Source organism: Vigna umbellata, chromosome 5 (assembly GCF_029865625.1).
Source record: "Vigna umbellata cultivar VRB3 chromosome 5, Vumbellata_1.0, whole genome shotgun sequence".
Taxonomy (NCBI): domain Eukaryota; kingdom Viridiplantae; phylum Streptophyta; class Magnoliopsida; order Fabales; family Fabaceae; genus Vigna; species Vigna umbellata.
Window position 1 is genome coordinate 58,613,439 of NC_142169.1, and position 16,490 is coordinate 58,629,928.

Consider the following 16,490-nt stretch of genomic DNA (forward strand, 5'->3'; position numbering starts at 1 on the left):
ACTAAAATACTTGTGATGATTTTATGGCATAAAATTACTATCTTTTATGGCATAAATATTACTAAAACATACTTTATTCCTCCCAGCAAACCAGTCACACTGTAATTGATTTCCACTTCTTATAACCTAACACACAACGCTAAGTTCATTTTATAAATTATTTTCTAAACAGCTATCTAGTAAAACTTCAAAATATATATAGTAATAATAACAATAAAAAATATGTTCTTAATTAAACATCCCTTTAACGTGTGTTTAGATTTGGATTATGATTTGAAAGAGAGTGAGTAAATAAATTTGAGGAAATAAAAAAATTATTGTGATATTATTTGGATTTTAAATAAAAAATAATGTGATTTAAGTGGATTTAAAATAAATGTTAGTTAGAGTTGATGTATGATGTATGATAAATTAAAAAAATGTTTTAATAGATAAAATTAGACGATTATCATTTTACTTTTGAGAATAAATGTGGTAAATTAAATGTAATTATTATTATTATTATTATTTAACAATTTGCTAATTTCTTTCTGTGTAAAAATGAATTTTAAAATTTATTGAATATTTACCGCTTGAATTGTTCTCTCTGATGGATATAATTTGATTATAGTATAGTAATTGGATTATTCAGCTTGATTATAAAATACTTAAATTAAACACAATATCCTCACAACAATCTCCTACATCATTATCACTATACTAAGAAACACCATCTAAGGACCAGTACGTTTCTACTATCACATGTCCACTACAATCACCACCACATACCGTCCACCACCCTTTGTTCTCTATAATTTGAAAATTAAGAAAAGAAAAAAGAAAATGGACAATCATATAAAATAACATTGATGAATAATAAAGTTGATTGAGACATGGTTAAGGTGAAGTTGATCCCCAAACTATAAATTAGTTTATTTTTAATACATTTTCAGTTATTTTTTTTATTTGTTTTATAATTTTTCTAACATTTTTTAAGTTTTGCATGATATTGATATTTTTTTTTCTTCTTCACTCAAAAACATCTTTCAAAAATGTTAAATACTTAAGAAAAATTATAGTTTTAAAAATTTTATTACACAATAATAATCTGATAAAAAATATACGTTTGATATAAATTAGTATAATGATTATATTTTATAAATTTTGAAAAAAGAAGGTAATTTATATTTATTTCTAATCATGAAAATTATTATTCCTAAAGAATAGATAAATATTGGTTTTATAAAATGTTATTTCAAATAATTTTTTTAATAGTAATCATATTTTAGATATATAATTTCATTACTTTAAAAAATTTAAAATTTAATACAGGTTGAATTTGTTTAAGCTAAAGATAAAATAATTTTGAAAGAAAGAAAAACGTTTAAAACAAGTCATTCAAAAATTACTTATATTTGAATATAATAGTAAAAACACATTTTTTTAATCCTTTCACGTTTTGAAAGTTTTTTATTTTGATAAATTATTTAAAAAATATTATATATTAATGGACTTTTAACAAAATTTTAGTTTTGACATCTAAAATATAATAAATATATTTTAATCTAAAAATAAATTATTTTTTCTCAAAAAGAATCATCCATAAAAAAAATTATTATTTTTATAAATCAGTGCTAATATAATATAAAAATTGAATAAAAATACACACAATTTCATAAAATTAAAAAAAAAACTAAATATTAATACAATGGCATAATTTGATTTAAAAATATATAACTAGATTTTAATAAGAGAATTTGTTTTAAATATTATTAGAAATAAAATGTTAACATGTTAAAAGAAAATCATACATATATTTCCATTTATAAAATTTTATAGATATTTGACGTTGTTGTTGACTGTTTTTAATATAGAATTTTTTGGTTAAGTGGATTGTTTTGATCCAATCCATGTAAGTTAGAATCTATCAGATGGACTAATTTAACTGATCTATTTTTCATATATATAAATATTATTTTTCTGTTCTCTTTAATAAATTCATTCTTTCATATCATCTCAAATCCACTCAAACCAATACTTGTTATTTTGTCTGGGAAAAAAGTTTATCTACAAGAACAAAAACAGTGTAAGTTAATAGGAGAATTAAAATATGTAGTTTCGCTTGGTGATGACTTAAATTGAATAGAGACTAAAGAGTGTGCTTGCTTATTATGCTTTTATTATATGATAATTATGTTGCAAATTTAATTATGAGCTATTTAAATAAAAAAAATCAAATTTTGATGAGTTTTTATCATAAACCCTGTTGTAAAAAATTAAGCTAGTTAACCAATAATTTATTATTATTATTATTACAAATCATATCATATAACTTAATGTTCTGTGTATTTTGACAAAATACTTTTTCTTTTAATTAATTACTTGACTCATAACCTAAAAACAATTTTTTTTTCTTTGTTAATTTAAGGCAGGGGAAAATTGTGTATGTAACTGACATAATTAACCATGATATTATTAATAAATTGAGCTTCTAAAGTTGGTGATATATGATAATGCAGCTATTCAAAATATCTCATTGTAGGAGACCAAGCATTAAGATAGATGCATTGGAAATTTAGACATGGTTGTGGGTCTTATAATGTTGAACTGTCTGCCATTTTATCATGGAAAATCTTAGAAACCCCAACCACCGTATTCATAGGATATTGAATGCTCCTTTGGAATTTTAGTATCTCACATTACTTATATTCATTTGACATGTTTATGACTTGTATACATGTTTTTTCTTAAGAGAGTAAAAAGTAAATGTAAAGTTTGTCAAAGTAATGTTTTTCAATTTCAACATAATCTGTATTCCCTAAATGTACTCGTTAGTGGAATATGCTTGTAAGATGTTTTTTGGCTTTTTCAAATAAAATGTCTACTTATTTTTGTTTAAATAGTCTATAAAAGGAATAGATCTGCCCAATTTAAAATATATCTCTCAAAAGTAAAACAAACTAACTAAATCTTTTAAGATTTAACTCGTCACTCAAATAAACTTTAACTCTACCCTATTCATTTTCAAAAGCAATTATTATAATTTAAAAAATATTTTTTTTAATATACATATATATATATATATTATTTTTTCCCTCTCTCTATCTTTCTCCTAATTTATATTCTTTATTCTTTTTCAACATCTATTTTTCTTCCATCTATCAAACAAAAACATTAAATCTAATATTTTTATTTGCGTTCACTATATTGTTTTTATCATTTTTTAATTATTTACTCTCTATCAACACATCAAATTGCGTAGTAATTAATTACCAATTAGTTTGTCATTGGAATCTACCATATATTTTTAAAAAAATGTTTAATGTTAATGAATAAATTAGCAATTTCTATTTTTTAAGAGTTAGTCAATTAAATTTTATTAAAATAGAAAAGAATCAAAGTATTTTTTTTATTTCAAAAAGGGTAATTTAATGTGTAATTAATTACTATTTGACTTGTTATTGGAACCTACACCATTAGGAAACTCACACCATACCACCTTCGTCTTTCGTTTTTTTAATTTCTTTTCTTATCTTTTTCCATTCCCCTCTTCTTCTCCCTCACACCAATATCTCTTCCCATTTTCTCTTCCAATTCCAATTTTTCGTCCCTCATGGCCCGTGTCGCGATCGCCGTCCTTTTCGTAGCCGCCGTCATCCTCGCCCTCTCCGCTACCTCCGTGACGGCGCGTCCTTGCAGGACCTTCATAATCTCCTCCTACTCCTTCCGCAACCCTAACTCCAACACCTTCGCCACCATCACCGAGATCCGATCCTTCACTCCTATTTTCATCACCGACAAACGTTCTTCCTACGACGTTTTCTTCCCCCACGCGCTCCCACAGCAGGAGCGCGTCAACCCACGCGCCCCTCTAGGGTTTGCCTCCGCGTATGACTTCTCCTCCCTCCGCGACCGCACCAAAGACATCCTTAGCGTCGCCCTCGCGCTTCTCTTCGGTGTAGGCTGCGGAGCCCTCACCGCCGCTACCATGTACCTCGTCTGGTCTGTTTTCCCTATACGCCACCACGCTGCGGCCTACGACGACTTCTCCTCAGACGAAGAGATCGATAGCCCCAAAAAGTTAGGATACGTCAATATTCCCGCCCCGGAGACCGTTGCCGCCGCTCCAACGCTTGCGAAAGGCTCAGTATAAAATCCCCGAATGTTGAGATTGGGGATATCTCTTGGTAACCGTGTGGTTGATGTTGGTTGTTAATAATTATAGGTGAATTGAACAGAGAAAGTATCGAATGGTGCGAACTTTGGCCATGTATTTGTGTCTGCTTATTCTATGTTACATGTTTACTTTTGAATTTGGTGTATTTGCGTTGTTTTATTTCTAACTGGCGAGCCATGGTGTTTTTGGCGTTAATCATTGCCTTGGATATGGAACTAGTCGTCATATATAGTAGTATTTATGTATTTACTCACGGGTTTTATTTGGAAGCGTTGTTTTTCATCATTATCTTTTATGCAGGTTCTGCTGATTTGTGATTGCTAATCTCAATTTTGGGTGTCTCTGGGTGAATGTTGCATAATTTACTCAGGGTCAGCTTCTCTATAATTGATTTTGAATGAAAATGATTCTGTTTGTAATTGATTTTGTCTTGAAATCTGGGGAAAGGGGTTAAAATCTGAGTTTAATGTGCTATGGTATGACATTGTTGAGTTAGTTTGATTTAGAATGATTCAACGCGATCTATTGTTGTTTCAATGTGATTTTGGATGACTAAGCGAGAATTCTGTGTAGAGGTTTTGGTCTGATCTGGTATATAATATTGTTGGGGTTCATTGGGTTCTTGTTTTCTTCCGTGAGCTTCTTCTGCATCATTTTGCATCTATGGAATGATCTGTGATTTTGTATTTCTGTATTAATATTGTTGAAATCATGGAGCTTCTAAATTCTAAAGTATTTTGTGAATGTTGACTCTTGTTGGTATTGCTAAACTAATTGAATCTTCTAAATCGATTAACTCAGAGAATTTGCACATTGGGGCTTAAGTTAGTACTTTGTTGTGTTCAGTATTCGCGCCCAGTCAGATTGCAGTATGATAATGTTTACTAAGAAGGAATTTAGAATAACTGTGGCTGTATTTTTGCCTTGCACGTATCCAGTTTTGCTGAATAGTTTGTGTCAATATCAGCATCTTGAGAATAATGCAAGCAATATTGTTTTTAGTTTTGGTTATCGTAGTAAAGAGGAAAACTGCAGCCTTGTGTGATGTTATTGTTGTTACTCCGTCCTTTCCAACAAATGAAAAATCAGTGAAATTTTGGGTTTGTAAGGTGTTTGTGCTTCATCTTCGGATTTCTGCCAGACTTGGAATTAAAGTGGTAAAGCAGAAAGTGGAAAAGAAATGAAAAGAAAAGAGAAGTAGAGTTAAAAGTAAAGTTAACTGGATTATACTAAACTGAGTAAAAATTACTTTAATAAAAGGGAGAAAGATATCCATAATTGATTGACTGACATATAAATTATTATGCTGATTTTCAAACAAACGTGTTTAGAATCTTTGTAATATAATCGTTTATGCTGATAAACATGATATATTATGTAGTTATTGTCGACTATGTGTTTTACTTTTCTATTTTGAGTGATATTTAGTATGTCTCTCTCGTTTTAAGTATATTCCGAGCCTTTCAGCTGAAGCAAACCTAGGTTTCAGTACATTCCATGCCCTTCCTTCTTACATCAACACCAAGGCTTAGAGAAGGGTCATTGTCCTATGAGGCTCCACAGAAACTCAATACATGAAAAATTGTTGGACTCAATGCCGCATTCAGTTTTAATATAGGAGTTTGCTGATTTCAAAAGATTTAAACCCCTTATCAGAAGCTATTATATATAAGCAGATAAATTAATGGTAATTCGATTTTTTATTTAATCAGAAAAAAAAATTCCGTTGCCGGGACTTGAACCCGGGTCTCTCGGGTGAGAGCCGAGTATCCTAACCAACTAGACTACAACGGAGATCTTTGAAACTAAAGCTTCTATTATAATTTACCTAACTTTTAATTTCTGTTCCATTTTTTCTTTCTTTCCATCAAAACAATACTTTTATTTTTACTTATTTTAAGTCATTTATTAACTTACGAAGGAAATTAAATTCATGTCACTGACTCTTCAATACGGAAAGCAAATTATTATAAATTAAACTAAAATATTTTTCTTAAAGCGAAATTGTAATATTATATTCTTATTTCAATTTTAATGATTTTTATGAATTAAATTTTTCTTAACAGAAAGGTGATAAATAATAGAAACCATGATTTAGACTTATAATAAATAAAAAGTAAAGGGGTAAGTTGCATAACTTTCTAAGGTTTTTTTAATTTTTATTTAAAATTTTAACTTAGCTAGTCAATTTGTTTAAGGGTAAAAGTGATTTAAAAGAGCTGAAATAAAACATTTTATGTTTTGAATTAAAAGCTTATAAATAAAAACACATTTAAATTACTTGTTAAGTTATTTCATATTTTTCCATATTTACAATGGTAACTTTCTTTACAAGGATTCCCATTGCAATATCTTTGCATATACATTTAAGAGGGTTAACGCAAAAAAGAAGTTAGTTTAACATTTTTAAGTAATTGAGATAAGTATGAAGATAAAAAAAAATACATGTTCTTATGTATTGCAGAACTTCAAAATGTTTACTTTAATTTACTCTTGCATTCACTTATTTCCTCCTGAATATTATTGTTTTGTTTAATTTCCTGTCAACGACTTCCTATCAGTCATCATAAGCACTAACTTTCGCAAAAAAAACTTTAGTACCCAGAAATTGCGATATGCCATAATCCAAACCCGAATACAGAAAAATATTTAGTTTTCACATTTTATCACAAATCCACCGATAAAATATAGCCAGTAAGTATTGAGTAGGAAGTAACTATTTAGAAAAAAAATTATTAAAAGGTTCAAATATTTGTGAGAAACTAAACCCTGCAAAAACAATACGTTGCAACAGCATAGTAGCACTTTAGAGACATCTCAATGGTATATGGTAGATGATGATTTTGACAACAATATAATAAAATACTACTCATACAAATGCCATTGTAGAATACATAGACAGTTCAAGCATAAACAGCCTTCTCTAGTTTCCTATATAGAGTACATTAGTTCATGCAGAAGTTTAATCAAATATTATGCTAAAATAATAGCAGCAACACTAACTCTAGCTTGCAGTGCCCCATGTTCAATTGGCACACAAGCATGTCCTAAGTTTTTTCATCATAAATATATATTTTCTTCAATGCTGATAGAAACAATAAAAGGTGGTGAAATGGGGGAACTGATCCTACACAAGATATTCCAACCAAAGCAATAAACATGCACAGAAATTCTCTAGACCATGGAGCCTAGAGGAATACATGTTTCAATTATCTCAGTATTCAAGTGAGCCAATTGATGGTGGTCCAGAAACAATGTCCTGAGACTCAGCACCAGTGCCATTGAGCCTTTGTCCTGAACCTAGAGCAAGGGATTCCACTGCTTGTTCCCCCATTTTCTGAATGTCTTCAGGTGAAAGTATTTTGATATACCAAACATTATTCACGAATGATCTGCAAGAAGTAAAACACACACCATTGAAGAAAGGGCTAATGAACATAACCCAAGTGAAATGAAACATTTCAATCTCAATGCTAGCTCATTGAGTAAAAAAGTAGCACAAATGAAACTGGTACTTACTCCCACGGATCGTCTCCAAGGAGAAGAACATCGTTCTCCCTGTCAACGAACACAAGCTGCCAGCCTGATCTAGGAGGGTCTTCCAACTTGCCCTCAATTCCAAACATCTGAGCCAACTCCTCACGCAGTTCATGATAGCTGCTGAACCGGGATATGTCAAGTGAGCGCCCAACAGACCCTGATTTGTATACCTGTTAAATGATAAAATTAAACACCTCGTTTAGATATAAGAAAATCATACTTGAAAAGGCCAAAGAATACTTGAAAATCATACCTTCACAAAGGTTTGAGTCTGGTTTTGTGGATCAACATGCCCTGCGCTTTGCAACAACTCTGACGAATCTTGCATGCAACCAAACAGAGAACCCTGGAAACCAGACTCCCCTAATGGCATTGTTGATGAATTAGTATCCGCAGATGAGGTGCTGTAACCAGGGACTGTGGTGGGAAGAAGAAGGCCAGATGAATCAATATTGACACCAAATAGAGTTGAATTTTGGGCATCTGAGTTAAGATGTGGTAGCACCATTGCAGAATCTTTTCCAGAATATTGTGTCTGCGACACAGTGCTTCCATAAGCATTGACCTGCACAGGTGCATACTTTTGAGTCCATTGCTGTTCACTCAGCAAGGACGGACCACTCCTTGATAAATTCAAGAGATTTCCACTTCCTTCAGGACAAAGTGAACTAAGCATGTTTTGTCCAGGAGAAACTGAAACAGGGAACTTCATGCTCGAATCCAAGAAATCTGGTTTTGAATACGATGGTGAAGGAACGCCAGAGTGTTGTCTCTGATGGAGCTGATCACTTGGAATTAAGAGCGATTCTTGATAAGAATGCTGCTGCTGTTGCGCTTGGACTTCTTGATTGTTGTGCGGTTTCTGAAGTAGGTGCTGAGAGAGGTTCTCTGTCAGTACATGGGCTTGTGGCTGCAGCATGTTAGAAGATACAGATTGTTGAACTGATTGCTGCGACTGAAGTTGCAAAGGAGAATTGCTGTTTCCTGATTGCTGAAGATAGTGGAAAGGCTGTTGAAAATTCATCATTTGTTGCTTCATGAGATATCCACTGCCTAGATTCTGCAACCCAGCTGCCAACATGGCTTGGTACTGTTGATTCTGATCACTTCCTAGTAAAGTGGGATCCATTCTCTGCTGCATCCAGGGCAACATACCAGCTCCTTGAAAATTTAGCGAATTGAGACCTTGGTCTACAGCTCCACCCCTCAGCCACATCAGCCCATTACTTGCTTCATCTCTACCATCTGTAACAAGATTTAGTAAAGAAAGGTCACAAAAAGTAGATTCTCAAATCAACTGTCATTTGCTAGGAAAGATAAGGGATGAATGAGACCACAACACCATATTTAGGATACTTGCTTTTTAGATCACTAGGAATAATTTCATTTTTGTAAAATTTTAAAATTTCCAGTTACATAATGTCCAATGCCAATTCATGCCCCGTTAAAGTCCAAAAAAATTATTTCTTGACTGTTTTGGGAGGATATTTATTCATGCACCTTGTCACCCTCCTTTTGGAGATAAAATCTCCTTTCATTAAAAAAGCAAGTCGTATCTCACTAACAATCTAGTGGGTAGTCAGAACAAAGTCTTCAAAAGAATAAACCATTTAGAGAATAAAAATACCATGCAGAGATGAGGAGCCAGGATGCCATGGACGTTTCAGTCTAAGGGGAAATAATGACGGGTACATAGGGAATGTTGTTAATGGCTCAATTTCCCACAGAGACACTCGTGGTTGTCTCTCCCCAGCTGTTGATTCATCCCAACCAACCTAGCACAGCAGAACAAAAATCAAGCAACATCAATTATTTTAAAACATGTAATGAAATCAAGTACTGATACTTTTAAAATGGTATTGTCATAGAGCGGTCTTTGTTACAATCACAGATGACCATTTGATGCTTAAGCATAACATTCCCTTATTTATGTAGAAGTAGTAGTAGTAATAAAAGGAATCAGGAGAAAAACACATGATAAGAAAGAATGAGAAATAAGCTAGATTTGAGTCTATTGTTCCCTTCCCTCTGAATCGATCAAGCAACACAAAAACTACAATGGCTTTTCAAAACCAAATTAAGTTGTTCATAGCTTTCAACTGACCCCTTTCTTAATTGAACGTTCATTTGTCAAAGTCGTAACAGAAGCCTATGATTGATAGTATACTTCTTTTTTCTTTCATTTAATGGCGGATAGGCTAGGAGGAACCACACAAATTAAATTCAATATTCAATATTTCATAAGCTCTGATGCAACGAAGGGTTATTTCAGGTGCTAGATGAAGGGAAACTAGTACTGCAAAAAGGATGGAGGCAATACTACAGACACTGCAATAAAACTTAAGGTTGATAAGAATAAAATACCAAGTTCATGAAACAGGACTAGATATTATAATTAAATCTGGTCAGATATCTAAAATGACTGCATCCTTATGCAGTGTATTTATCAAAGGAGTATTGTGAATGTCATTACTGCTATATAGTCTTTTGACTACAGTGCAATGTTTTCTTCCTTACCTTGACAGAGCGCCAGTGAGAATTCGGCCACCGAACAGAATCCAAATCACTTATGCCAGTTATTGTACCCATGTACCTTCAAAAACAAAGATGACACACTGATAAGTAAATGAAGCAATTGTATGGCACAGCATTGATAATATTTTTCTACTGGTCTTCACAGTCTTCAGATTAAAACCCCAGGTTTTTTGGATTATGTTCCAAAATAAAGATAATAAAATAAAATAAAAAGTAAACTTCAAGACAAACAGTACGATACCAGAATCCCCAAATTTAGCAGTTGACATATCCTTTCTTCAGATTGCAGCTGCTAAAGTTTTATCTCTCACATTCTAAATAAGGGCTAGCCAACTATGCAATAGATCTATATGATTTTTCTCACCATGTCATTTCCTACACAGCTTTTAGAACTGGGCAAGACTAAAATTACTGACTGGTACACCACGAAACTTGTATCCAACCATTCTATACACGCAAAATATCACCCTCATTATAGGCAAAGGCAAGCTATTACTATTTTTATTTATTTAAAAGGCACAGATTCTGTATCATAAGTATGTCTATCTATGAAAAATACAATTAACTGGTCTAAGAGTCAAAAGAAACGTCTCTAGATTTTCAAGAGCAAAAATACTATTGTTTCTTAAGGAAAAATAAAATCTACTGATGTGTACCTGCGGACACTTGATTCTTCAGTCTCGAAAAGCATCCTGAAACGCATACCAACAGAAATACGTGTATGGTACACAGCTTTGATATACTTTGAAAGTGGTATGACGAACTCAGATGGACTAGCCCTGCCAATGACGTAACTATTAAAAAACATTACGATTAATTGAAAAAGAATTTCATGAGTATAAACTTAGACAACATTAAGAACCTCGGATTATAAAACACGGTAAAACAGCTATTAGTCGCTGCAGCATGGGCAGCAGCAGCAAGAAGTCCAATGTGCATGCTATCACTGGATAGAACCGATGATGGCATTACAGTTTGTGGTCTATTGGCACGGCGGATTCCCAAAAGAAGCTGATTCTTCTCATTCCTAAATGTAAAAATACATAGGAAAGGCAAAAAAGAATCAATCTCCAGCTTTCATGGGGGAAAGAAAATATCACTTCAAGAGGTTAAAGTACCAAATGAAAAGCACAGAATCTCCAGCCACGAGTCTCTTGGCACTAACAAATATACTCCAGCCTGTAGTAAGAAGGTGTCGTTTCGGCTGTCCTGCAATTATATGAATGCAACATATTGTGCGCTTGTGCTCATGTATAAGTAGTAAAATTAATAATGACACTAGTACGCATTTCCAATTTTAACAGCTGTGTTTTTAAAGTTTAATGCTACTGTTAAAGTAGAATAATTGACTCAAACCAAAAAATATACAGGCAAATTCATGACATAAATAAGTCAAGGAAATGAAAAAATAAATCGTTTGAAAGTAAATGATCATTACATTTACTGGCCTATTCTCTTGCATGGAACAACTAGCAATTACCAAAATACTAAGAAGAGGATTGAGATATGGTCATGGAAGTTGTATTGATACAGTTGATGGTTTGCATGCACATCAGTTAAATTTGTGAAATATACAGAAGAAGAAAAATCTAGCAAGTAGTAAGCAAAACATATTTAACACGAGTACACACAGTTGGCTTCCCATCTCTTATGCCATTTATGATAGGCTACATTAATCTTTAGTACTTCCCTGTACTCTTACAATGTTTTGAATAGGTCCCCCTTAATAGTTCCAAAATTATAAAGGAGTCATTGTAATTTCAAACATTTTTAATTAAGTGCTTGTAGGGACCTGACATAATCAAGATCAGGGACCACATTACAGTTTATAACATACAAGAACTTATTTAAAATCTACTGAAAAAAAGTATAAGGACTTTTCAGATTAAAAATTAGATCTGCTAGAGATGCTGACTACTAAAGTGCCTTGCCCCAAAGTCTAATGCGAGAGTCCCTAACAAGATCATACACTTGAATCGATAAAGAACTAGAATCCTACCCCGAAAAATATGCCGAAATTTCCATTCAACATCATGGAGATCCCTGGCAATCAGTTCCTGTGCTGGTGGCTGCTGTGAGAAATCCTGTATGGCGCACAGATATAAGATAAATGCATCTATCCCAACAAGAACCAAACACAAATTTAAAATATGAACATTACCAGTGGAGGGAAAACTTTCTCAGCAGCACGACGAGGAACAGAGAATCCTCCATGTGTACTGGTATCACTGGCTGTTAATGTCTTGCAAAAATAATTTGATGGCTGCTTACTGGGAATGCCCAATTCCATAGGAAGAAATGTATCTTTCTGCTCTTGCTACATCCAAAGTTAAAAAAGAAAGCTCAGTAGCAGAATCATAGAGGTTCATAACTCATACACTGAGCTCATCAAAGAACAACAGGATACCGGAGTCAACGGCTGCAATGTCATTTGAGCATACACTTCATCCGTTTCAACATCTGCCTGAAAATTAACACATGTGCAGTTCACTGAGTTTACTCTTAACAGTAGGCAGCCATAGCTCAATCATGATACATAACTAAAAGGAAAACATAGTATACCCACATGCATTGTAACATTGTGCAGTTGACAAATTAACTGGGGTGGCAAGCTCGGGTAATTGGGAATGTGTCCATCAATTTCTCTGTTAGTTGTGGCAGCAACCTGGAATCAATATTTGACATATCCATCTCAATTTCTATTTATAGAATCATTTGAATTGGTTTCAATTCAAGTTTACATGAAACACTCTATTTCTTCTGTATTATGCAAATTGACGCAATCTAGAGTAGAGTAAGTAGTCAAAAAAAGAAACAAAAACCTGCTCACTATGACCCTGAGGGAAGTAAACCACACGAGTCCCTGCAGTTGGTAGGGACACCAGGGGCCCCGCGCATGCATGCCATAGCTCAGAATTCAGACACTTCTTCTCCCCTACTAACCATCATTACTCACACATCAATCAAATTATCAAAAAGGGAAAAGGAAAACAAAAAACTCACAAGCATGTTCAAGCAACACAAAAGGGGTATGAAAGGGACACCTTACATTTATATACAACTATGACAAGAAGCCACACTAAGAGCACAGAATGTTAGCTCAATTTAACAAATAATAAAAAGGTAAAAAGAGAGAATTGGAATAGAATGGATACCTTCTAATCCCTGCTGCCCCAAACCTGATGTTGAAAGCTTCATATCATCAAGCTTTACCTTCTTTTATTTTTCTCTTTTACACAAAGACACTAGTATACCAATCAACCAATCACACATGAAACCCTAGCTCAAAGCCACTAGCCTCAATTTGCTTCAAGCCATTGCATAAGCAAGCATCCCCAACAACACCCTCGTCCTCCAACATGATGCCAATGCACTCACTCCATAGAGTGCGCACATAAAACCCAACAATCTAAAACAATCAAACGAAGCCCAAATCCAAAGACCACAACATCCCAACAAATTCACAACCACTCTAGAACCCCAGAACACAAAACCACCCCTGCAGACTCCAACAACAACAAAGTTTTCTTTTTTAAAATTTTTATTTTGCTCCTCTTTTAGCAAATTTCAAAGCAGAAAGCAAACCCAATTGGAGTGAACTGCAGCAACGGTGGCACGTTCCCCGAGATCGCCATGAAAGCTGAGAATGAAGTGTGATGTTGAAACTAAAGGCTCTCTTTTGTGGCCTATCACTTTCGATGGAGACCCAAGTCAGGATTTTTTGGCTTTGAACCAATGCAGAGATAGAGAGTGTGATGAGAGAGGAGAGAGAAAATGACAGAGAGAGAAAAATAAAAGAAGAGTCTTTGCCATATATAAGGGGGTCCCGACCAAGCTGGACATGCTGCAGTAGAGAGAGAAAGCGTAGGAGAGAGAAAATCCATGTTATAGTGTTATGGGCGGATGAAACCATCTCAGCCGTTGGATCATCCGTACGTGAAAAATCTGGACCGTTGTTCGGAGTGATGTGACAGCAAGCATGTGCCACCATCCTTCACAGGTCGCTGTCAGAAGTACGGAGTATATAGAGGAAAATATTAGTACCATAAAATAATTGTTATTTTAAACTATATTGTTTTTTTATTTTTAAAATATCTGTGTAAGCGCGTGCTCCGCAAATGGATGTGAAGGGTAATAAGTAGAAGAAAAAGTTAAAAGCAAAGAGATTATCATCACCCAAAGCAAAAGCAAATTGGTCGTCCATACAATTTCGCTTCATCTTTCATCTAGATAAGGTAAGGTAAGGCTCTTTACCTTCTTCTACTTTCTACTATTTCATCACTTCCATTTTTGTTTTCTCTTATTTTCTCTTCAACATTCCAAACTCCCTTCATGAAATCAACCAACTTTGCATTCAATTTGTTATGGGTCAATTTTATTTCTTCATTCAACCCTTCTTCGTTACATGTTGTTTTCATCATTAAAAAGACATGGTACTAAATCATATAAAATTGCCTTTCTGAACATAAATCAGGAATAAAACAATTCATGTGAAGTAATAAATACGGTGGATGTTTTCAGGAGTTAGTTCCCTTTGCAATGGAGTTAAGATCATTGATTTTGCAACCAAACTTGTCGCACTTGTTTCCAACATTCACATGCTGTGTTAAACTCAAACCTTCTTTCCGGCATTTACAGCAGAAGGAATTATCATTGAAATTCACCAGAAGGGTGGGATTTTTGGCAATCATAACCCCCTTGATTTTGGGTGGAGAAGATATTTTTAGTACACAAAATGCAAATGCATTTGATTTTAGATTTGTGGCCCCTGACATGACAGCTGAAGAGGCCCTGCGTGGTGTGAGAAATCATGCACAAGATTTGTTACAAGTTAAAGAATTGTTAGAGTCAGAATCGTGGACAGAAGCACAAAGATATCTAAGACAGAGCTCAGCAGTTCTCAAGAAAGACATATATATCATAATCCAGAGCAAGCCTGGAATTGAGAGGCCAGAACTAAGGAAGCTTTATTCCGCTCTCTTCAACAATGTAACTAGAGTAAGTGTTACAACATGCCCATTTTCAGCTGCATTTTCAATTTCATAACCATAAATGTGTCAGAGATATGTATTCATTGTCTGGTTTCTTGTTGCTCATTAATTAGAGAAAGCAATGTGCATGATCCTTAATCGATTGAACTATACAACTTATACTTAGAAGAATCTAATTGGTAAATTGATACTTGATATTCAAGTTTGCTTTTGGATTTTGCATTGAAACTCTGTCAGATAGCTTCTTGACTAAAAAATAATTGTTCTTTTTTGTGTGAAAATGTGATCGATTGACAAGATTCATGTATGGTGAAAACATTGCAGCTAGATTATGCAGCAAGGGGTAGAGATGGACCACAAGTGTGGCAGTGTTATGAGAACATTGTTGTGGCTGTCAATGACATTATATCCAGATTATAGTGTTCACTGTAGACTTTTGAAAATGGAGGATTGAACTGCTCTTGATAAGTTTATGCGAACAGTTACCAACATTGCTTGCTGCAAGAAGTGGAGTAATGAAGAAGAAGAACCCTGTTATATACAATTATAGATCATGGGTTTGAACGTGAAGAGTAAAATTATTGAATGTTTGATTATATTTGACACTAAGATGTTCAATTTTGATACAGAACTTCTATAAGATGGATTTTTTAATTGTTGAAGATAAAACTTTGCCTTTTTTCTGTCAAAGTTTATCTAGATAAAAAGACTATTTCAAAAATTGTCTCAAATATTTTTTATTAAAAAATTACTATGTATTAGATTGTTTATTTATCTTTTGTTAATATTGAACTTCTTTTATCTAAAGAGTCAATTGTATTACTTTGTCTTATTTAAAATAGGATATTAGTTTTGTTCACAAATATCCTCATATAATGTGAATGAGTCAAACACATCTATTATGAAAACTATCATAAAATTAATCTTTTAATAGACTTAAGTTATACCGTATTTTTATGGAGTTCAAACCAAACTACTTTTGCATTGGAGTAGGCATATTCTAGAAAGAATAAAAAAACATCATAAAAATATTAAATTTTCCTTACTAAAATAATATGGAATAACAAAAAAATAGATGCACATTAATAAGTGTTTCCCTTAGTCAATATAATTAATGTCCATGTATCATAAATCAATACCTAACATGCTTCAAAAGATATATACTAAAATTTGTAGAATTTTTCATACATAGTAATTTAAATTTTAATGTTAATCATTAATGTACAATGTTAGAAATTTAAATATAGATTGAAAGTATCTCTTTAATA

General features: G+C 33.2%; 3 protein-coding genes and 1 non-coding gene across 7 annotated transcripts; 2 read left to right on the forward strand and 2 right to left on the reverse strand.

The window, feature by feature from the left end:
* The first annotated feature begins 3,466 nt into the window (after positions 1-3,466).
* LOC124840496 (uncharacterized) lies at positions 3,467-4,405 on the forward strand. The gene has a single exon (XM_047316563.2). It carries the CDS (start codon positions 3,593-3,595, stop codon positions 4,130-4,132), a length of 540 nt encoding a protein of 179 aa, XP_047172519.1. The 5' UTR covers positions 3,467-3,592; the 3' UTR covers positions 4,133-4,405.
* Positions 4,406-5,877: 1,472 nt separating this feature from the next.
* On the reverse strand, positions 5,878-5,950 carry TRNAE-CUC (transfer RNA glutamic acid (anticodon CUC)). The gene has a single exon. It is a non-coding gene; the product is annotated as a tRNA-Glu (tRNA).
* Positions 5,951-7,011: 1,061 nt separating this feature from the next.
* Positions 7,012-14,025, reverse strand: ARF8 (auxin response factor 8). 3 transcript variants are annotated; one of them, XM_047316538.2, is made up of 14 exons: positions 13,387-14,022; positions 13,054-13,166; positions 12,798-12,896; positions 12,639-12,695; positions 12,393-12,548; positions 12,231-12,315; positions 11,350-11,440; positions 11,094-11,258; positions 10,888-11,010; positions 10,214-10,289; positions 9,324-9,471; positions 7,950-8,941; positions 7,676-7,866; positions 7,012-7,548 (listed from the first exon to the last, which is right to left on the reverse strand). In XM_047316538.2, exons 1-14 carry the CDS (start codon positions 13,427-13,429, stop codon positions 7,371-7,373), a joined length of 2,517 nt encoding a protein of 838 aa, XP_047172494.1. In that variant the 5' UTR covers positions 13,430-14,022; the 3' UTR covers positions 7,012-7,370. The 3 variants fall into 3 exon arrangements, with proteins under 3 accessions (XP_047172494.1, XP_047172493.1, XP_087972499.1); XM_047316537.2 differs by having other exon boundaries at positions 13,054-13,169; XM_088116373.1 differs by lacking the exons at positions 7,012-7,548; positions 7,676-7,866 and having other exon boundaries at positions 7,944-8,941; positions 13,054-13,169; positions 13,387-14,025.
* Positions 14,026-14,329: 304 nt separating this feature from the next.
* On the forward strand, positions 14,330-15,994 carry PQL3 (PsbQ-like 3). 2 transcript variants are annotated; one of them, XM_047316556.2, is made up of 3 exons: positions 14,330-14,466; positions 14,753-15,229; positions 15,547-15,994. In XM_047316556.2, exons 2-3 carry the CDS (start codon positions 14,771-14,773, stop codon positions 15,640-15,642), a joined length of 555 nt encoding a protein of 184 aa, XP_047172512.1. In that variant the 5' UTR covers positions 14,330-14,466; positions 14,753-14,770; the 3' UTR covers positions 15,643-15,994. The 2 variants fall into 2 exon arrangements, with proteins under 2 accessions (XP_047172512.1, XP_047172511.1); XM_047316555.2 differs by having other exon boundaries at positions 14,331-14,471.
* Positions 15,995-16,490: the final 496 nt, after the last annotated feature.

Coding starts and splice junctions, on each gene's coding strand:
- PQL3 (XM_047316556.2), top strand. CDS start 14,771: ATGGAGTTAAGATCATTGATTTTGCAACCAAACTTGTCGCACTTGTTT. Junction 15,230..15,546: donor TCTTCAACAATGTAACTAGA/GTAAGTGTTACA, acceptor AAAACATTGCAG/CTAGATTATGCAGCAAGGGG.
- ARF8 (XM_047316537.2), bottom strand. CDS start 13,429: ATGAAGCTTTCAACATCAGGTTTGGGGCAGCAGGGATTAGAAG. Junction 12,316..12,392: donor AGAAAGTTTTCCCTCCACTG/GTAATGTTCATA, acceptor TGCGCCATACAG/GATTTCTCACAGCAGCCACC. Junction 11,011..11,093: donor ACCGTGTTTTATAATCCGAG/GTTCTTAATGTT, acceptor CGTCATTGGCAG/GGCTAGTCCATCTGAGTTCG.
- LOC124840496 (XM_047316563.2), top strand. CDS start 3,593: ATGGCCCGTGTCGCGATCGCCGTCCTTTTCGTAGCCGCCGTCATCCTC.